The sequence below is a fragment of the Myzus persicae genome, unplaced genomic scaffold, assembly GCF_001856785.1.
Source record: "Myzus persicae strain clone G006 unplaced genomic scaffold, MPER_G0061.0, whole genome shotgun sequence".
NCBI lineage: Eukaryota > Metazoa > Arthropoda > Insecta > Hemiptera > Aphididae > Myzus > Myzus persicae.
Genome location: NW_019101675.1, coordinates 283,870 through 307,645, shown reverse-complemented (window position 1 = coordinate 307,645; position 23,776 = coordinate 283,870). Strand labels below are relative to the sequence as shown.

The 23,776-nt window shown below is 33.2% G+C and overlaps 1 protein-coding gene across 4 annotated transcripts in view; it reads right to left on the bottom strand.

Moving 5' to 3' along the window:
* Positions 1-8,724: 8,724 nt before the first annotated feature.
* LOC111030098 (pituitary homeobox homolog Ptx1-like) overlaps positions 8,725-23,776 on the bottom strand; it is a 42,127-nt gene continuing 27,075 nt past the window's right edge. For all 4 annotated transcript variants that reach the window (XM_022309445.1, XM_022309444.1, XM_022309446.1 and 1 more), the window contains exons 5-6: positions 10,088-10,276; positions 8,725-9,204 (exon numbers count right to left, since the gene is read on the bottom strand). In XM_022309445.1, coding sequence (XP_022165137.1) covers positions 8,749-9,204; positions 10,088-10,276 — 645 coding nt within the window. In that variant the 3' untranslated portion in view covers positions 8,725-8,748. The remainder of the gene's footprint in view (positions 9,205-10,087; positions 10,277-23,776) is intronic.

Here is a 23,776-nt window from a genome sequence, read left to right as displayed (position 1 = left end):
ATAATTCGAAAATTACTCATTACAATTTTGATTTATACCGATAGGTCCATCAAGTTTTCCAAAAAAATAATCTGCTGAATAATTTAAAGTAAGAAAATGTGGTTCTGATCTGAACAACAGTATTTATTTGTTAGAATCTTCATATCATCTTAAGACTCAAAAGATACGAAAACTCTGAAGTATTCAAAATATGGTCTTTAAATACACATATTATTCAAAAATTCCAAAAATCAGATTTTGAATAACTGCATCATACAAAAAAAAGGATGAGCATGCTTGATGAATCGCCCTATACTGGCTATACTATACGCCTAAGAAGAAAGAAGTTTAAACGTATAATATAATATAATGAAACATCTACTCACTCGGCTATTTATTTTGTATGAGTTACACTCCATGTACCGGGACGATATTATCAACCATGTTTTCATATCTTTTAAAAATGATTTGTGACATACTTAATACATTGTTAATAAGGCCTATAATAGCGTTACTATCACAGATTACGGAAATTAATATACATGAAAATAGATTTTAAAAATAACTGAATATTTGTACCTACAATTTTTTGCAATAATATTAATTATAATGTTATTTATCTTTGTTGATGTTCTTCGGTTTATTCATTATTAATTATCATCATTCTTGTTTTTTGATATGCATCATTCAATATAAAATAATCGTCGCATAATAATAGTGAAAACAAATAATATGATATGATATGATATGTATTTTGTATTTTATTAATAAAAGCTTGTTTAATTTTTGGGCCAAACGCTTGCACTGTTTATTTTGCCTCCCCTTTAATCCAACCTTAATCATAGCTGTCGTCTGACCTATATAACATTACATACAATATACATTTTATATGTGTAATATGTGTGTGTGTATATAATATATATATATATGTATGTATATTATAATACATGGTAATTATATATTTTAACGCCTTCGTGTCGTACATACACTGCTGATGCAGTTCACTGTTGTCTATGTAGATAATATTTTATTACTTTGTGGCAAATCCTAGAACCCGAACAAATTTCCAAGGGCTTGCAGTGTCGGTCTGGCTCATGGATTGCTTTTTAATTCATTGCAATAAAGTTATTTTATTTTTAATTAAAAATATAATTTATTACATGAAAATAATTATTTGCTATTAAAATAATAAAAATAAATTCTAATCAACAATGTTATAGATACATTTTGTACATATAAAATAGAAAAAATATTCTATAGGTATACATAAATAAGATAAATAAATAAAATAAATAATAAATAACTATTAAAATAGACTTGAGCTTTTTTTTTAAAAATTATTTGGCCGAAGATCCTAAAATAAGGAAGAGGGCGATTTTTTTTATTCTTATTAGTTTTTGATTCTTGATTATATACTGTCGTTAAATTTCCTTTTTCGTTCAGCCTTAAAGATGTCACCATCACGGTCGTTTTGTATCAGTTATGGTTGGTCGGGATTCGTATTATACTATTATTATACTCATATTATATTAATTGAATGCATAATAATCGAATACTATACGTCTATACTTACAATGTGCCAAAAAAAAATATAAATTTTAATAATCTTCTAGTTCTTGTGCATTATTAACAATGTGCTAAACTCACTTTTCAGTATTTAATCAGGTTATTACATTACTGCACACACATAATCTATACGTGCCTACTATATTACATTAGTTTGATGGTAATGCATTTAAATAGAAAAATATCAAATAAAAACAATATTGTTCTGTAAATATTATTATAAAATATGGCATGGGTACATATACTACACATTTGAACAATATTCTATAATACAATGTGATTTATCTAATGTGAGACTCATTGTTTTATAAGATCGTTTTTGACAATATTTCTTTCACATAATTTTCAGTTGTTACAAGATGACATTTTTAGGAAAATATATTTTTTTATCATTATACATTTGTAAGTCATTTTACTCTTTTGAATGGAAACAATCAAACCCCTAATCTTTTACATTTTTTAAATGATATTCCACTGAGCTAGAATATTATTCGGAGTATTTCGATCTACAAATAAAGCATAACAAGTAGTTTATTATTCATAAGTACCTAGGTACCTATTTAAAGTTTTGTCGACTGGAATATTGGCACACATTTTGCGGGGTGCTTCTATACCACACCACTCCGCGTATCTAAACTTTAAATACATACTTAAAAATCATAAACTTCTAGTACAAAATTCAAAGTGCTCCAAAAACTGTTCTGGTTCGGAATTAAAAAATCATGTTGTTATTAAATAAGAATAACAAAAATTATAACGATACAAAAAAGTAAAAAATAAATTTGAGAGTGTTTTACGTTTAATTATGATCACTCTGCTTATTACCTGAGTTGCAAAGGTTGCAATATACTTTAGTGCTGCGTTACAATAACGTTCGTGTCGAGGTTCGGATGTAAGTATGACTTATTCCACACAGTTATCATAATAACAAAACGTGAGGATACCTAACCGTATTGTACCTATATATAATAATTGTTGTTATCATTTCCGCTACTTTACGTTATCTGCTGGCTGCTGCACCTGCAGACCTCTCTCTCTATATATATATATTATATTATTATATAAATTATATAATATTATAGGATAAATTGCGCACTTTTATTTCAGTACTTGTACTTCGTCGCATCTGTATCACGCTTTACACTTGAGAGATCAGCTGTCCGATTATAACATGTGCTGTGTAATTATTATAACTAAAAACATATTTAGATACGTACATTATATTCTCATTTGGAAGATAGTTGACGTATATATTACCTAGATAGCATTATATTTACCTATGTAAATATAGAAAGAAAGATGAAAAAAGGTGAAGATTTTAAATGATTATATAATACTTTACGATACATTTTTTTTAAATGTTTGTATTTACAAAAGTAAGTAGCTATATTTCTATTAAATAATCACGAAACTTCAATAATAATCATATATCATTGTACATTATTATATATCCATAAAACAATTACATTATTAAAATATCAAAATACATTCATTTATATTGGTTTAGTTGTTGCAGACTTTCCGAGCCATGTATGATGTGTATATGTGTAAAATTATAAAAGTCGAGAGGTACCGCACCACCATGATTATTAGGGGTGATTACGCCATCTTTCTTTATGGGGTGTATAGGATAATTGATTACGAGCTTAATATTGTGTGAAGCCGAATGAGTATTCTAAATAGAGTTCCTACTTAATTTTTTATATTATTGACCCTATTTATATACATGTATAGTATTATTATTATACATATAGCTTTCAGATTAACTTTCAAGTATATTCTAATAAACTAACTATATAGATTAAGAATAAAATGTTTCAATATTGTGTAACAAAATAAGACAATAAGTTGATGTATTGAACGAATACGGGTAATATATTCGATTAAAATGTATATATTTTAGGGCCACCAACCTCCCCTCCAAAACAAAAAAACAACTGACACTGTAATTATTATGAATATGAGCACCTGAAAATAAATATATTTATAGTTGTATTATTTAAATTTATAACCAACCAAATCATTCGAACCTAACCTATACGATGTGTAACAGAAAGATCTGTAAATGAAATAACTTTTGTTCCAAACAATATCAAGCATTTTTTTTATGTATCATTTATGGAAGCTTGAGTTATTGCAAGTATATAGCATACATTTTTTTTTATCTTGATGGTTAAAACTTAAAATGCTAATTTAAACCATGTAGTTTACTTACGATTTTTTTAAAACACCATTATTTTTTTTTGAGTAAATTAAATTGAAATGTAATAATTTTTTTTAAATAATACTTTTGAGAATTTCCTTACATAAGTACCTATGTATCTATACTTCTTAAATTCTTCTCTCCGCTACACGAGCAGCTTTTATTTATATTGTGTTTCTAAGTTCGATTATTGTTTTGGTGACGATTCACCCGACTATTTTGATAAATGATTTTACTAGTGGTAGCACCTACGTTTACACAAATCATGACTTTGTCAGTTAATCACATATAGTTTTTTGCACATGTATATATATATACCTCTTTATACCGATATAGGTACTTTGTTCTCTAATAACGAGTTATGCGTATGGTTTATTCATTAATGTAATTGACACATTCGTTTGTTTGGGTCTTGTATTTTTTTTTTTCATATTAACGTTATAATATGTACTTACCGTTTTGCGGTTCTATTTTCCACGCATCCCTTGACAAAACAAAATCGAAAAAATATCGTATCAGTGTACTACACCTGTAATAATATTATAGTATACGTGAAATTTATTAATTCAAAATAAATAGGTATCGATCATAATATTATTATAATAACGAGTATTTCGTAAAAGGATAGTTGTAGGATACACCTTACACATTCATTGTCGTATTATTGTGCGTCACACACGTTTTAATGTCATGTACATAGGCTAGGTAATAGGTATCTGGTATAAGTATGTACCATGTGCACCGCAATATATAATAATAAAAGTTAAACGTACAGTTTTGTTTCAATAAAACCACCGTGGCAGACGCGCTATATACTATTATATTGTCTATCGTTTGTATAATATATATTTATGCCTACTTTGGAGAATATTACAAATATAGCAGCTGGCTATGATATGGATTTCGGATAAACAAAAACGATTCCGTTATCCGTTTTATCTTTCCGGGCGACATTTTACATCGACGTCGACATTTTACTCGCATAAAAACCGACACGGAATTCGCAACGCAGTTTTTCATTATTTATACAACATATTATAATAACATAGTATTGTAGCGCATTTCCGTATTGGAGTCGACGACTAACCTACGACATATATATTATTTAGGTAATAAAATGTGAAATAAGAAAGCTGTAGAAAAAACGCCAAGCTCCTAGTTTTCATCGCATTCACGTTTTTCGATGCATAATATATCGTATTGCTCAATATATTACTATTATTATTGTGTGTAGTGGGATCTATATAATGTGAGGTATATGCATTATTGTTATTGTATAAAATATGCACACTGCACGCGAATCCGTTCGTATAGCCCCCGAAAGTGTTTTCGTTGTAATTTCGGCGTCGAACCCGTCTTTCGTCGATCCAAGCCGCCAACCATTTCGGTCTGGATCGTATTTTTTGTTATAATATTATACAAACAAAGCGCACATATATATATTAGATATTTATTTCAATAATATATCTGTTATATCCAAACGTATTGCACACACCCACACAATGCAATATTTACAATGAATATTGCACAACAATAGGAATTCAAGTCGCGCCGAGGATTAGGCGAAGAATAATAATAATATTATGACGGTCTTAGGATTTCAATATCGCGGTACGCATAATATATTCTATATTATATGGCGTGTATTTAGGTTATATATACATTATACTTACCTATATATGTATATACGTACTCGGTAATCGTTCGAGCCAATATCGATGCACATAATACATAATATATCAACAGTACTTACTACATATTGTGTTTACATTATATTATGATTTATATAGATTTAAATATATATATAATATATATGTTTATATACAGTTTATAGACGAAACTCGGGTAGTTAAAGTATTCTGGTTCTGGTGTTGTAGTCCCGTCGAAAAACATAATACTTATAAAATAAACACACAAATCAGTGTACAAATCGCAAACAGTATATTTTATAGGTAGGTACAAAAATTACCCGAGCAAAAGTTTTAAAATGTAAAGAAGAGGGAGGGGCTAATTATAATCAAAGTATGTACCTATGCAAAACCTAAACTCCTATCACTCACATTTTTCTTTAATGATGGTATATATGGTCATGTGGATGTATAAATGTATAATACTATATAATACTCATTCGTCATTACTCACATATTATTGTGTACGCTCAACGAGCTGTGGCCGATGAAAATAAAGTCGAATGCGTTTTCCGTTTCAAAAAAACAAAAATTATTATGTTTGTATTTCTCTTCAACACTCATTATTATTACAGTAAAACGTAGAACAAAAAGAAAAAAAAATGTATAAATTCACCTAACTACACGAATAATGTCGTACAATAATAATTATTTAATAGTATTTTTTTCATATATAATATATTAGAATATAAAATACACGTTACACAAAACGGTTACACAGGGCATATGCGGAAATATTATTCTATACACGATGTTATTGATTAAAATAATAATAATAATAATGATAATAAAAACATGTACACAATATATAAGTATATTACTATATAAATTGAACGACCCTAAAATTTTTATTGACTTTAAAATAATTTTAGAAATACATATTTATTTACACGAGAACAAAAATGAAAACCTGTAGGTACAACACATGTTTCCTTAAAAATAATAAGACATGAAAGGTCCTGACTTTTTAAAATTTACCTATATGTATGTGTCATAAATTAAGTACATAATATATAGGTAAATTTACGTGGCATATGTTTATATATTGTAAAAACATCGAATTGATTGACAAAGTTTCTATTCATACCAATTTAAGATTGTAGTTTTTTACGTTGCAAACATTCGAGTAAATTCTACGAGTTTCATTAAAATTTTTTTTTTAAATTGTGTATCGATTGTATAAGGTATGAGCATCATATTAAATATGATGCAGTGTATGTATTAATAAATTGCTTTTCGATGTTGCGTATAATACGAATGATTATTCTCAGAGAAAATTAAGTTCTTATACTATTATTATATGATATACTATTTTAAGAAATATCGAACTTGTATAAACTTGACGGTTTAATGAAATAATTAAAATTCCGAGATCTAGGTTTAAAATCGTGTCAAGATTTGTGTGGAAAATTTCTCGTCTCTTTGTATACGTAGGTATAGGTAGGTAATCGATTAGGCAATCATCAAAACATGAAAAAATATTTTCCTACGCTTGTTAGTGTTTTGCAGATAAAAAAAACAATCAATGCTCGGAGAGAGTTGTTTACGTTTTAGCAATCGAAACCGAGTGTTACAAACACGACTCCCCCACGTGCGCGTGAGGTAGGTACCTACATAACATTTTTTACAAAACGAAAACATGTGATTTATTATAATAATAATATATAATATTGGACTAGACGAATGGTTCCATATTATTGCCGTAATAATAATCGTAAAATATAATAATAATATAATATATACTCAAAAACTATTCAAATATACACGTATATAATGTGGGTATCGTATACACACTGTACAAAATACATTAATATTATAATATACATACCGTTAGCATATGAAACAAATAATAATAATAATAATAATAATATGTTAGACTTACACAATACATATGTAGTATGTTCATTTAGTACACGACAAGTCGAGGCTTAGGATAAAATAATAATAATATTATACATCGAAGCTCGGGGAGATTTTTTAGCGGCGAGAAGTCGAGGAAACCGTACAGAGTGAGCCACGGAAGACGCAGTTTACCCGCGATACCCGTTTTTTAGACAGTGGTGTAAGCGGCGATCCACTCGGCAATACGGGTATATGGGTCAGCGAAAAGTCAAACGACAATATTAGTATATGAAATGGAAGAGGGGTTGGGTGGGTGACGTTCTATACGTTTCTGTAGGTGGGTGCGACGGACAAGACGTGGATATGTATATATATACACGGCGATGTTCATGCATTTTTGAAATAATGGGACTCGGCTCCGCATCGAAAAAATCTTAAATCTCGATGTTCCGCGACTTTCAAAATATGTTCGAAGATGAGTGGATTTTCCGATGGCCCCGTGTATGTAGGGTGTCCCACAAAGTATTCTCTTTTAGATTTTGGCGGAATTTTTAAAAATGTTTTTTATTATTTACTAGATACACAGGTACTCCGTTTTGTATCTCTGTGATGGTTAAAATTAATATATGGAAATAAATGGATATTCATAAAATAATTGTTTGATTATTCACTTTCTCAAATGCGCTTACTTTATGGGACACCTTGTATATAATTATAATATATATATATATTTATTAATCGTTTTTATGCAACAGTGTGATAGTGATATGAGGCGTTTAGAGGGGTAAGGGTGGTTGGCGTCAAACAGATACATTTTTACACAACTCACACAATATGTACAAGTAAATTATTTACACTTATACAGAACAGGATGGGTTTTCCGGTTTTCTAGTGTTAACCTCATGGGAAAACCACTGTGACCACAACCCTGCGGTACTTGCACAAGATTTTAAGCTAATATACACAAAATACAAAATACGTACAAACGACGGCGACAACGCAGACGAGTGACTAATGCATGGCCGCGGTGGTGGTGTGCATTTGCGTCAACTCGGCGTGTTGCTTGACGGTCCGGCCACCACCGTCCACCTGCTGTTGCTGCGATTGTTGGTGCTGCTGTTGTTGTTGCTGCTGATGGTGGTGATGGTGGTGATGCTGCTGCTGCTGTTGCTGTTGCTGTTGCTGTTGCTGTTGCTGCTGCTGCTGGTGGTGATGGTGATGATGATGGTGGTGGTGTAGTTGGTCACCGACTAGGTTGTCGACGCCCGCGTCCACGTCTTCATCGTCTTCGTCACCGTCGTCGTCGTCGTCGTCGTCGTCATCGTCACCGTCAACGTCGCCGTCGACCTCGTCACCACTGTCGGCACCGCCCGCGACAGACGCACCGCCGTCGCCGTCGTCCATTTCCTCTTTGAAGTCCAATAGGTCTTCAACCGTGTACCGGACGCTCCCTCCGGTCCGCTCTTCACGTCAGACGGGCGTCCTGGTGCCTTCGCTGCCGGAATTTCCGCCGCCGCCACCGCCACCGCCGCCCGCGCCCTGTCCACCGCCGTACTGTTGCTGACACGACGATGACGACGATGATCGGTTTCCACCATTGGCCTGCGCCTGCAGCGAACCCGGCGAACCCGCGGGTTGGTAACCGCCGAACCCGGAGGCGTGCTGTTTGGCCTTGAGTCGGAGGCTGGCGATGCTGCTGGACATGACGTTGCAGGGCTCGGCCGGCCGGTGGTGGTACACGGAGTACGGCGTGGTGGGTGGACAGTACGGTGGTCCGTTCTGCGGCGCTGGCGTCGGCAACATGGACCCGGCCGCTGAAGTGGCCGCATTGAAACAGTTGACGGGCGCTTGGTGGTGGTGATGGTTCACGGTGCCCAGTGGGTTCACCGACCACGGAAACGTCTTCGATCCCAACGGGCTCGGCACCTGTGGCATACGTCAACATATATATTATTATTTTTTATACTTATATTCTTTTAAATGTATTATAATGTGTGAACAAATAAAAAAGTTAGGAAATATCACTCTGCGAGCTTGCTAAGTTTCCGGTTGCTAAACGTATTCTTCACGCAATGAACTATAAGTCCATAAACATTTAAAAAAAGAATTTGGTAACCTTTATATTTTTGTACTAAACTTGTTAATATTGGCTAATAATTAGTACTAATCTATATTAAACACTCAAATGTTGACATTCTTATTAATACTGTGGCTAGTATATAAATTTACTTTGAATAGATCCGTAATAAAATCTTAGTACAAGAAATCGTAACTATGCACTGGTAACTATAACGAATGGATGGATGGACACAACGGTGATATTAAGTGTTCTAAATTTATGTTTTAGAAATCTAAAACGACTGTTATAATAATATAATATTGTGGTCTGCATAGTCATTTAATTTTATAATATATTTTCTAGTTTAATGAAGTAGCTTTAACGAAGATTCAACGTTTTTCAGCAAGTCTCACGATAATGTACATATTTTTATCAGGAGGCCACACACACATCAGTGGCCTAGTATGTTCAAATTCGTGGGACATGAATTTTAGAAAATCGGTCAATCTAAAAATTCAGTACCAGAATGTAGGAAATTTGTGATACTGTATACCTCTTGTAAAAAGTAAAAGAAATTAATAAATCGGTGATTACAAAACAAAAATGATATTACAGGTTAAACCAGACAAACTCAAGAGAATACCTAAACGGCATAAAATCGAACACTGCAATGACCGTTTTTTTAACACTTCGATTGATTACCGTTAGAAAAAGTAGTAAATTGCATTTATTTACAAAAACAGTTCTCACCTTAGTCGCCCAATTGTTGTACGACGTATAAGCTGTACTGTACAGCGAGTCGGTGTCAGTGAATGGTTGCATGAGACCGTTGAATTGCGTTCCGAACCCGTTCTTAAAGTCAACGGCCGCAGCCGCTGCAGCGTTCATCGCGTTCCTCTCGCGTTTCCGCCATTTGGCCCTCCGGTTTTTGAACCATACCTGTAAACCGTATAGGAAATATCTTCAGTAAGTACTAAGTAGAAACAACTTACACGTATAGGTATTTTAAAAAGTGTTTTTTTTTTAAATTCCTCTCAGTTTTAATAAATTGAAAAAAAAACATTTTTTCTTCATTCGCTGTTCGTTGTATATGATTCGAAAATTATTTCTATCTAATGTATAAATATCTAATATTATGAAATACGAAAGGTATGAATGTACAAGCAACATTAAATATGTAGGTACAATGGGTACATAGATATTACAATAATTGAGTTATGATATTAGGTAAAAAGTCATTTTATAATATTACAGTGAAATTTCAATGTCATTATGGGAAAGCCATCAATTTTATGATTTTAGCGGCAAAAACAGGAATGATGATTTCGAAATATTTGAAATATTTTGTTCTAACTCCGAGAGGCCAAGTTAGCCGTGGCTAAATTATAATTGTCCCCTAAAAAAAGAGGATTGAGATTAACAGTTCTGCCTATATAAATATTTCGAAATGATCGTTTCTTAGGTTGCCGATCCAATTAATGTTTTTTAATATTTTAGGTTATCAAATATTGTTCGGTATCATGTTATGTCGTTCCGGCGCTATATATATATGCGTCCATTTATTATGTTAATATCGTGTAATTTTATTTCAAGTTGTAAATATCTAACCGAAACCCTTATTCAGTAAATTTTGACTAACCAAAAGCCCGCGGGTAAAGTCTCTGCGGCGTGGCTGTATAATAAATCAGTTGGCAGGCCTTATTATTACGTACAATTTATAATATATAGTTTAGCTGACGCGAGTTTATTATTTTATCTGTCTGCCATACGGTTCCCGTCTCCGACGGTGTTAAGGGATAAAACGAATTACAATAAAAACACGATGCGCTCGAGTAATATATGTAATGTCTTTGATTTATTCTGCCGTGGTTGCAACACTCGTGTAATATTTATGTGGCGGGAATCGTTATTTCCTACACGAAGCGTGCAATAATCATGCAGCCCTCGCGACCGCTGCATGATCATACCGTATATACAACCGCGAAATATTAAACACGATGCGCGTGATACATTATAATGTGCAGTACTCGCTCGCACACGACAAAACTCGGTAGCTCGGTAACTCAGTACAGCTATAAGCGATTTGAAGAGGAAAATGGAAAATGTGCTTATATTGTACAGCCAATCCAACAGGTTTTTAGAAAAAATATGTTAAATTGAAATATGCGAACACCTGTACGTCGGTGCGATGCATAATAATAATATAACAAATTAGTTGTTGAAGGAATAGAAAAAGTACCTACAGATGATCAGAAAAAATAGTAAATTGGGCTGTAATATAGTGCTGTACCAGACACCTTTTTTAACTGTAAGTACCATTGTCCTATACTTATACATATATCAACAATGCTTGTATTATTATAGCACTGAATTCTCTTTTACACGGTCTTAAGTTTCACCTTTGCACCACATCAATAATAATAATAATACCTTATAAACACTGGTATGCAATAAGCGTCTAATAATGAACTACAGTTTATATTTTTCTAAATCTATATGAATAACTATCTCATATAGGATAAACATTGAACATAATAATATCAAACAAATACAGTATTTGCAAATAGGGATATATATTTTAGATTCCGAGCGAAGCGACGAATGTATTGATTTTACAATGACGTGTGTTTTTATATTTATTTATTTATTTATTTATTTATTTATTTATTTTTTTGTGTCTGTCATCACGGTTTCGGTTAGTAAAAGTGCATCGGTTTTCTCCACCAGCAACTTTTCTGGTAGGAAAGTGAATCTAGTTGCAATCGGGAGGTAAACATTTAAAATTCCCAATAATTTTCAAAAGCGACAGGAAAAACAAAAAAAAATTTAAGGAAAAGCTAGAATTTTTACTCAAAACTAGTTTTCGAAAAACTTGATTTTGGTTTTTAGTGTAACTAAAGCTTTCCAGCATCACTGATAATTTAAGAATAATATTATGAATAATATTAATTCAACTTACTGGCTACCTACCGTATAAATAATAAGTAATAACAATATAAAATATTCTAGAGTCTAGAGTGACATAAGCTCAGAATCCTTTTTCGTATGCAATGATATCATACTATCATTTAATTCAAATTTAATACCACCCATAACAGCGAGCTCCTAGACACGTAATGTAAAACAGAGCGACATGCTTTCTTAAATATGATGATTTCTTATATTGTATTACACGTTACAACACTCGTTCGTTTAAAAAAATTACTATTTGCATTCGATTATTTCTATCTTTCCATCATAATATAATACATATGCGATATTAAAATCATTTTTGGCGTTTTGGTCAGCGGGGAGACTGTGGACGGGGTTTCAACCGCTGTCCAGACGCCGTCGGCAACCCCTAAAAGTACGTATTTTCTCCTCAAGTATTCGTCGTGCTGTGTACCATATAATAATATATAATATAATAATCGTAATAAAACTCACGCGACATGGTCTTTTCGAAATCTTTTAACGTGCTAAAACGGGCGCTGCGGATCTGTCGCTGCTTCCGCCCTCATCCCCCCCCCCCCCCCCGATCAACATTCACTACTCACCGCGCACCCGCCTCGCGGCGACGGGACGTCATTAATCTTGGACCCGATGGGCCGGCCATAACGCGAGCGCGGCGGATACCGCAGCCAACGCCGCGGAAGGATGGGGGACCGCAGAGCGGCGACGCTGCAGCCACAGCGTCTGACGGTAAATAACGAGCCCCCGACGGGCGCCCGGCGTTGTCAGCATCAATCAGAAAGCTCGTTAATCTTTATTACCTCTCCACCCCGCGCCGCCGACCGCGCATATATATATATATAGGTGTATATTATACATAGATGACGACGGCGGCGGCGGAGGAGGCGATGATGGTTGGTCGAGGGGTGGAGGCTTTGCGGGGTACCTTCTATGTCCGGGATACTCTCTATTTGCGTGATACCTTCTGTATGTCCGGGATACTCTCTATTTGCGCGATATTATATTATATACTCGGGATACAATATTTACTCGGAATACTATATATACACGCAAGATACTATAATTTTTGAATAATGAACATTTTCTAATCAACGGAGTACGCGGTGTCACGATTCAGTGCCAATATATGATTATATAAACACGGATTTTTTCAAAATTCGATTTTTCTTACTCTTTCAAAAATGGCCGAATTGGTGAATACCCTTCTCCCCACGTCGGTGTGTTTATTATAGTCCGTGATATTATTATATTGTATTATTGTGCGCCGATATAATATTTAGGTACATATTATTATGAGAAATAATATTTTTACTGCACCCGTATATAATATACGGAGCTATTGCAGTGAACGTGAGCACATAATAATATTATGTCGTATATAATATATAATATAGCTGATAAATTAAGAAAAATCAAGCACCCGGTTGAACTCTGGGCTGAAATACACCGACCTAAGTAGAAAATATGAGGTAATTTTTTAATCGGCTCAGAATTGGTCACACGAAACTCACACGCGGAAATCTTATGACAAAGACAGATCCACTCCTATGCTCAACATGCAGTATAAACTACTCCATAAAACATATCATCATCCACTGCCCTAACATCAATGAAGCCAGATAAGATTTCAACATCCCAGACAACCTGTGCGAAGCAATTGGTCCATTTTCAAACATTCAAAACATAATTTTATATACTCAAAATAAATTAAATTGTATAATAGCATATAACCTTCAATGTTAAAATGTAACACTTGTGAAGCTAATAGCCTGTGTAGTTGATGCTTAATCAATAAAGAAAAAAAAATAAAGAAAAATATAGCTGATATAATAGGTACTTACACGCTCGCGGTATAATAAGTTTCTGAGCCTTGTGCAGAACCACTCCACGGTTATGTTACATAGGTACACGTGGTTCATTAAAAGCTGTACTGTGGTAAAATATAAGCGAGTTTTTATTTCTCAGGGAGTTTTTATTGTATCAAACACAGGCACTAACTGTACACCGCAGTTCACGAATTCAATATAAATCCCTGGAATTCAGCTAGTGCAGCGCTGTTTCCAGTTATCTTGCACCCACACACGTCGGAGGGGGGTGGGTGAACGGGTAATAGGGCTGCGTACGAGTTGATTCCCGGGTACCTGTTTACCTGCACCGACACCGTTGAGTTGATTCCCGGGTCATTAGAGGTTACGTACGAGTTGATTCCCTATTATTGTATATCAATTATCAATAGATTGCAAGAGTAGAGAGTTTACGACAGTATAAAGAGTTTGACCGTCACACACAACTCGCTCTTATATCCACCGAGACCACGCGCGAATTTACAAAAAAAAAAATTTAAGAGAAGAGATGTCACGGTATACTGGTGATCTCATTACCTGCAGATACTAATTTATAAAAACAATGTGTTACAAATTTTGACCAAATTAATAAAATTTTTTATATTTTTTTACCTAGTTACTAGTGTTACTACTAAATGTTTTTAATAATAATATAATTCAATAAATAATTAATAAATAAAAATTGAATGATTTTCAAAATATGAAAAAACTAAAAAAAAACAACATTTTTGAGAAACTTGTCAGCCAACCTCCTCGTGGTGTTTCTTGGGTTATGCCAATAGGCTGGATATTTTACTAAATATTGAATAAAATATATAATGACCCGGGAATCAACTCGTACGTACTTCTTAATGACCCGGGAATCAACTCGTACGTAACTCTTAATGACCCGGGAATCAACTAATACACGAGAAAGGTCTCGGGAATCAACTCACTTATTGCGGTTAACATCCGTTCACCTATATGACCAGTGGATGAGTCAACTAATATAACATTATGTAGATAACCACAAGGGGACGATTCATTTGCTGGTTCATACCACCGCACCGTGACGTTCTGTATGTGATGGTTAAAAATAAATACAACAGCGTGAACTGATGAATATATTATATCAAAGATTGAAGATTAATAAATAATAATAATCATCGGACTAATGCCAGCCGGCCAATCGCACGAGCGTCCGTGACAGATTAGTTTGAGGGATCGACGGTCGTATTGTACTTCAGTTATGGCTAGATAATAAGAATTAGATTGATCTAATTGGTCGTTTTTCCGTTATACTTTTTTCAATCCAAACAGTTTATATTAAAGTGAGATTTCAATCGACTATAGGTATTTATAATAATGAACTGCAGTACCTAAAAGCGTACACAGTGGATATAGATTAACAATACAATACACACTATATTATATACAATATACATAATATTTGCCAAAAGTCTTAATTATCCCTATGAATGATATTTTTTTCAATTGAGTACAGCATAATAAATCTTTATTTAAAAATTGAAAACTGAAAAGTAGACATTTTCAAATCTTTATAAACTCCTTAAAAATAACTAAAATTGTTTGAAAATAATATCTAGATAAGGCTCATATAATTATTTGATGAAAAATGCAAGTCTTTACACCTTTTCTCTAGTTTTCATCCCCCCCCCCCCCCAAAAAAAAAAATAATAACTGTGAATTTACACTTTTGACGCCCTAAATATAGTAACGACCAAATCAAATTTGTTACTAAAAATCACCCACAGAGGTATTAAGATAAAATCATATTTACCTACAATTTACTGGTCTGAATAATAGGTGACGTCACATAAATAAACCACACAATTGTAAAATCAATACTTCTACTTTCTACTCTAAAATAGATACAAAGTAATATGATGTAAAATAAAGTAGTCATAGGTGCGCTGTCTTCCGCGGAGGATCATCGGCGCCGGCAGCTACTATTATAATACAATGTACAATTATTACAACTATTAAATCGCATTGTACTATTGTTATATTATTACTATGGTCGACTGGACTTTTCGTTTCGTATATGCGATCGCGCCGTACATCGGAACCGACATGGCAATATTATTAAAATACAACGATACGTTGTATTATTATTATGTATATTATTACAGCCTCCCGTCGATACGGGCAATTTTTCATTACACCGGATTACACGAGTCAATAACACGTCGCGAGGAATAGTAATATCAAACGGTATTTATCGTAATGTATATATCCGTACGGCGGCGGGTATAATGCGTTAATTTAAACGGATTTAGCAGACTATTAATGCGCTCGCGGAATATAAATAATAATAATAATAATAATAATATTATACGCACAATAAATATATAAATAACAATGTAACGCGCGTGTGTACACATAAATGCCGGCACGTGCGCGTATATAATAATAGTATATATATATATATATTTAGGGGCTAGGGACGAGGGTATATATCGTGTGCGTTGTATATGGGAAATAAAATATCGGAAAAACGATTGTAATACCATTCGGTGGCCGATCGGTATATGGTGTTGGTATAAATATATGCACGTATTATAATATACGCACATGTACGCGGTACGAGTTTTAAAATCTCGTCGGGTCATAAATTGATTCTTTCGCGAGAGGGACCACGACCGGAGTGCGTATACCCGCATAATATTATATATTATATTATTTGCCGGCGCGAACACTACACGACGAAATATATTGCACATAATGTATTATACACTGATCTCACACACAAGTGTATAGTGTATAAATTATACGTCTGCAGATTGTGTGGGTGTGTGGGTATATGTGTGGGTGTGTGGGTGCCGTAAGCCAGTGGCAGTGCCGCCGAGTGCTGATCGATTAACAACAGCCGAGTAATCCGCGGTGGAGCGCGCGCGCGCCCGCCGAGCCGCCGAGATGCGCGCCTCGTTTTTCGCCGACGCACGAAACCGATGAGACGGACCGCATACAATGATATTATTACACCCACTGACCCACAGCAACATTTGCAGTTATCGTCGTTTTCTTACAAATATGGGTTGGCCAGCAAGTAGATTTATATAAACGTTAAAAAAAATTACGAAAATTGCATTGAAAAAAGTCGATTTATAATGCATTAAAAATTTAAAGAAGAATATATATTTGTTAGTAGATGCTTTTGTCCCGTTCGACGATAATTATCATTTCAAATCCCAAAAAAATCTGACAGTTTAAAAGGCTATTGTGGGGTCGTTCATAAAATGTTCATTCGATGGTAGTTTTTGATTATCGCTTCACGAAAAGTTACCATAGCGTGTAGTATAAAGGTTTCCGTTCGAATAACGCGATTAATATAGGTTCCTACCTAAATGTATAATAATCTACAAGAATAATAATTTAATTCAAAACCTATTGTTTTGATTTATAATGCCTTATGATGACGGATTATAATTACTTTGCACAAATTAAATTAAAAAAAATTTAGTAATAGACGCAAAATAAATTATTACCGTTAATGAAACAGTAAAATGTCTAAAATAGGTACAATTTATTATACATAGTCATAATAATATATAAATTACAAGTATTATATTTAGAGTTAGAGAAATGATGGTATAATAGTCACAAGCAGGTATATTTTCACGATAATATTATGTTAATGTGTTCAAATGTTCTATATACTTTAATAGAAGTTTAAGGGTAATTGGAAGGCTAAAAAACATTTTCTCGCTATAGGTTTGTATATGCCGTATTTAAATTTATAATTAATCGAGCATTTGAGCTCCGTTTTATATATTTTGAATTGAGCAGGATAATATACACACCGTTTATCCTTGAGAAGAATAGTGCTTATTACATAAAATTGAACAATTCATGTCTACGAATCTTATAAATATATTGATACATATAATTTATATAAGGCTATAAGTGTAAAATATAATACAGAGTATCCCAGTAGAAGTGCAAATTTTAAAAACACCGGAATTTTTTTGTTTCTGGGTTGACCGTACTGTTCCAATGTTTTTCTTGTCTGATGGTTTCAGTAAGACTGAGCCTGCCAAGTCACGTGACCCCACCCTGTATGATTTTTTTATGGGGATATGTGAAGTCAAAAGTGTATAATATGCAAATAATTCCCAAGAGATCCATATTAATTAAAAGAAAAATTCAGGCAGGTAATTGGCGGAATCGGCAGAGAGATGTACCCGAAAGCGATCACCACAATTTCAACGATCGCACTATTGAATTTAGAGATCTCAGAGTTGGATATTTACTCGACATAATTCATCATTGAATTGGAGATTCTTATGGTTAAAATTCATTTTTTTTCTTGAAATTTCGATGATTTTTGCTAAATTATAGCGTTTGTAAAATGTGAGCTTCTGCTGGGACACCCTAACTCTTTAGTAAACTTTAATTCTAGCTTTATTTATTGTGTTACCGGCAACTAACTACATTTAAGATAAACATTTGAAAATGTACACTTATCTATATCGTTATTTATAAAAAATAAAAAGTAGTAGAAACTATAAAACGAAAAGATTTCTGCTACCAATTCAAATAAATGTTGAAAATTTAAAATATAATCGTCCGGGTGTGTATTTTATAATATCCTATTCACACTGTGGTACCTACTCATAACTCATAAGTCATAAAATATATTATACAATACTATATAAAAAATAAATATAATAACATGTCCGTAAACTTCAATGATGTTATTCGAAACGTCTACTATTATTTATTCCGATATCAGCAAAAGTTATTCATCACGATGACTACAAAAAAAAAAAATGTTTATTCGTTTATAGTCGGTTTTCTTTTTACTGTAAAGGGAAGTAATACTGTTTTGATAACCGGGGTTCGGTCTTCGGAAATCGCAGGGTGGCGAAATCGATTTAATAATATAACGTGGATTTCTGCGTGCAATAAAACAACGGTTACTGTACAGAATATATATGCAGGGGGTTTGTCCCCGTGTTTTATTGTGTTTCGGGAGCTTAAGCGTATGATCCTACAGGATGGTTGGGGGTCAATATTGCGAGGAGGGGGGGTGGCAGTGCTTCTGTGAATACCAATAAAAGCGGCTCCCCGTGGAGGAAAGATTGAGCGAGAGAGGGGGAGGGGGAAGTCGAAGAGATAGGGGAGAGAGAAAGCGAACTGAATCCGACTTAATTGAACTTGTCCGCGACCATAAGCGAAGTCATTCGTCAAAACCAAAACTTGCAGTCGAACCCCTAGGCCACGCGACCATCGCAGCTATTCTAATCCGCGAGCTCCCTGCAGTCCGTGTGGTAATCCCGTGTGTGCTTTGATTACTGCGGCACACATACCACCGCGGTTCCCCTCTGCTCCACCGTGTCCCTTTCGTCGCATCTCAAGTATCTCCCCGGCGGAGCAAGGGCGCCGTTTATTATTGGTTTTTGTTTCGGTCTATTTTCCCCGGAGAATAAAATTACGTTGCAAATGCGTTTGATCGCGCGTCCGTTCGATATAGGATAACTATATTATATAATAATTTCAATTGATAACGTCAATAGGGCTAATTTGTTTGTGTTATATTATTATTGTGTAACTCTCATTCACGCCTAGCCGTATCATATTATGATGATGGATTGTGATCAAAGGCTACTATTTATACATGTGCAATATAATGACATATAAAGAGTAGGTACCATACTAGTATATTATATCATATCGTATGAATAAATCGTGATTATTTATCATATTATTTAATAATTGTAATATATATATATATATATATATATACGATACATGCCTTATTGCTCTATATACATACATAATATGTTATTGTTGGTGTGTCTAGGAATATTAAATTACATATTGTATTGAATGCAAGGAATGAACTGTATTGATCACATCATAGGTTATTAAACGTGTATTCAAATAAGTCTGATATAATAGGTAGTATAACACAAATACATTATACATGAAATATATTAAGATGAGTCGTTACGACATTTTTATGAAACATTGATCATATATTTTTAAACATAAATATTAAACAATAAATATCTTGCGATTTTATTTAAACTGTTTACTATCTTAATTTGTATATTTTTCAGTATTTTGTTTTTGAAATGGTTCACTTTTCAAGTTTATCATGATTTATCAGTCAACAATGCAATTTCAAAAGTATTTTCGCAGTGATTCTCAAGTAATGCTGTAAATAGTAAATTAATTTTACGTCTTGTAAAAATTCTGAAACGATGCCATTGATTGATTAAGTATTCTATTAAAAAATGTATCGACGAAATAAAATATAAATTAAAAATGTCAGAATATCCTTATCGTGTTTAGCTTTTGGACGTTCTTCTAAGAACTTATTTATAGTGTTATTTGTGAATACTCGTGGCATTTACGAATCTAAGGTTTGCTTTATTTATATATTTTTAATTTCCATCTGAAATGAACGGTTTTGCTTTTCAGAACATGAACAAAATGGCGTTTTGGGTTATAAATCACGTCAAGTGAAGGTGGCCTGTTCTTTCTATCACATAAATCTTCTCTTTTACCGCAAACGTTTTTATTCATTTTTTATTTAACTAAACCACTCGGAAATTCTCTTCCCTCACTCTTTTTTTTTGTATTTTTGTTATTTTTTTCTTCTCTCTCTTGGACTAAATTACAATGAATCATAATTTAAAATATAGAATCAGGTACATTTTTAACATTGTTGGCTAATATATATATATACATTTTTTATGATTAAATTTACGAACAATTTTATAACTTTATCAAGTACCACTAGTACCAGTATAAACAAGATAAGTACATGAAACTGGTGTGTGTTTGTAGATAGAAAACGACGAGTGATATACCCGCGTTAGTATTTACCAAGTTGTAAAACACGACACTAGAACACGTTTTTTTTTTTCTTCCCATTATTTGTCATCATATCTGCCCTCTTATTTAACAGATAACAACAAACGATTACGTGTCGTCGGCGTGTTGACTCTTTTGTTGAAAACGACCGACTGATTAGAGTATTTATTGAGTAGTATTTTTGGTTCTTTTTTATTTTTATTGTAAAGAACGCGGTCAAAAAACGACCAATATTTGTGTTTGTTACACACGAAAGAGTTACAGATGCGTGCGGCTAAATAGCTTTGTTATTTTCTTTCCGTTTTTAGTATACTAAAACCTTTTTCAAAAATATTCAAAAGAACTACATGAACAAATATAGGTATATTTTACACAGAGCTCGTGTTTTTAATAAATATTTAATTTAAATATGCTTAGTTGGCGTATTATAATTTAATATTGTAACTTTTAGAATCGAGTTAACAATTCAAAAATTAAACACTTATTATAGATTATAATTTTTATATTAAGTTGTAATTTTATTTATATTAGGTACTATGGGTAATTTAAGATATGTTCGTATGAATTAAGTATATGTTTATTGCAGTGTATGTTACATATAAATAAATAATATGTTATAAAAGTTATATTCTTTTTAAATTAAACTGTTTAGAACCAATAATAGGAGTAGTATTATTAAACTGTTTTTCAAATTTGTATAAAAACATTTGAACAACTACAAAACTATTAACATATTTACTATTATTAATTGTAAGTAATTAATCTATATTTTATTCTTATTCATAACAACTACTGCACCATTAAAAATACTATAAAAGAATAACTTCAAAGTCGTAATACCTAAATATTAATATATTACATGGCTTATAATAAACCCTATCAACGAGCCTACGCTCTTCAGACGATAGCTGATTTATAGTTTTATATGTATTTATATTAATCGGACTACATTTTAGGTAAGCATATGTCTAGAGTACCTACTTTTAAATATAATCTTGGACCTTGGATGAAATGCGATCAACTAATTGACACAACTAAATAGTTTGCTAATGCGACTAATCCCTATTTAAAATAAAAAATCCCTTCTGCTAATTCGTTTATAAAAAAAGCGAAGACAAGTGTACCTATTATTAATAAAGGTGCATTTATGAAATCATAAATCAAAATATAAGGTACCTACATTTATTATCAAAATATAATAACAATATTATCACCAATATAATAGTAGACACTGTAACCCTGTGCTCGAATCTATATGATAAATGTACTAGGAATAATTATGATAAGCTCCCAAAGCGTGGAAAATTGGTTTCGAAAAACCACCGATCGTGCAGACGTATACGGAATGTGCTAGAAAGCTTGCATCAATGCGGCTCGGGGAAATAAAATTTAATTACCCAAACTCAGCGGCGGCGGCACTCGTTAAACGTGTTAAAAAGCCATATTTATGTGTCCCGCTCGATGGGCTTATACGTAAATACGGGTCATATAAAAACAATAATCTCTGTTGAAGTCCAACCCGGTGACCGTATATCAACCGGGAACACAAAATGGCGGACGAAAAATCCGGATTGTCAACCCCCCAGTCTTCCGGCCACCAACGCCAGAGGGATAACGTGTACGAGCTTTACATTATATATTTATACACGCATATCAGTATGTATGTGTGAGTGTGTGTCGGTGTGAATATGTATGTGTGCGTGTGAGTGCGTGTGTGTTGTAGGTAAAACCACGGCAAGTGTTTTAATTCCTAATTTTTCATATAATATCGATACATTCCGAATGAGTGTAATTGTGTGTATGTTTGACTGTGTACTGTGTCAACTAAAAACACACGCACAAAGTCACAGACATTCTCATCATATCCTCTCTTGTCATGCTGGGATTTTCAATGTACATATGTGTACATAACGTTTATAATTGGACGGCCGTATATATACGTATATATACACCTATTTAATACCTCGCCGGTGCCCATTTCCTCGCTGTGCAAATAATGACTATCGACGGTATTTTGCCGACTAATTACATCCAGTAATCTAGGATAAACCTATAGTGGCGAACACAAATTCAAACCTAAGTCCCGTGTAAAATGCAAATAATATCATCGTTATCGCAGTGACCGCGAGTGCATTTAAAGATTAATTTCAGTCATTATGTATGTTTTATAATATGATATTGCAGGTAAATCCTGTTTACGGTTCAATAAACCATACCATACTATATAAACGGTATTGGCTCGATTATTATTATTAATGCTTGAAACGATCAGATATTAGAATTACTTAAAATGTACAAATCATAATATTATGTGATGTATTATCAGTGGCGTACTAACGGGGGGGGTTTTGGGGATAAAACCCCCCCCCGAAATTAATGGATGATTTAATTTATTATGAGAAAACTAAAATTTCTAGTACCTGTATATTAATTGTACTGTACTCTACTTTTCTCAAATTCTGAATTCTGAATTATAAATATTATTAATAGTACAGCTTGTCAGCTTACATTATCTAATGTGGGTACCTACGGGAATATGAGTATTTCCACGAAGATATTGTAGATATGGACGTGGACGATCGGTGTAATTATTATGACAATCTTTTATCGTACACTAATAAAGGAAATGCGTAGCAATGTAGAGTCGAAATTTCATGATTTATTTGGCACAGCTGAACACCTTGCTAAGGAAATCGGAGAAGATATAAAAATTCCAAGGGTTACACATTTTCAACAACATAGAGCAAATTATGAGTTAACTTCAGCAGAAAATTATTATCGGGTATCTATATTCATCCCGTTTATTGACCATTTCATT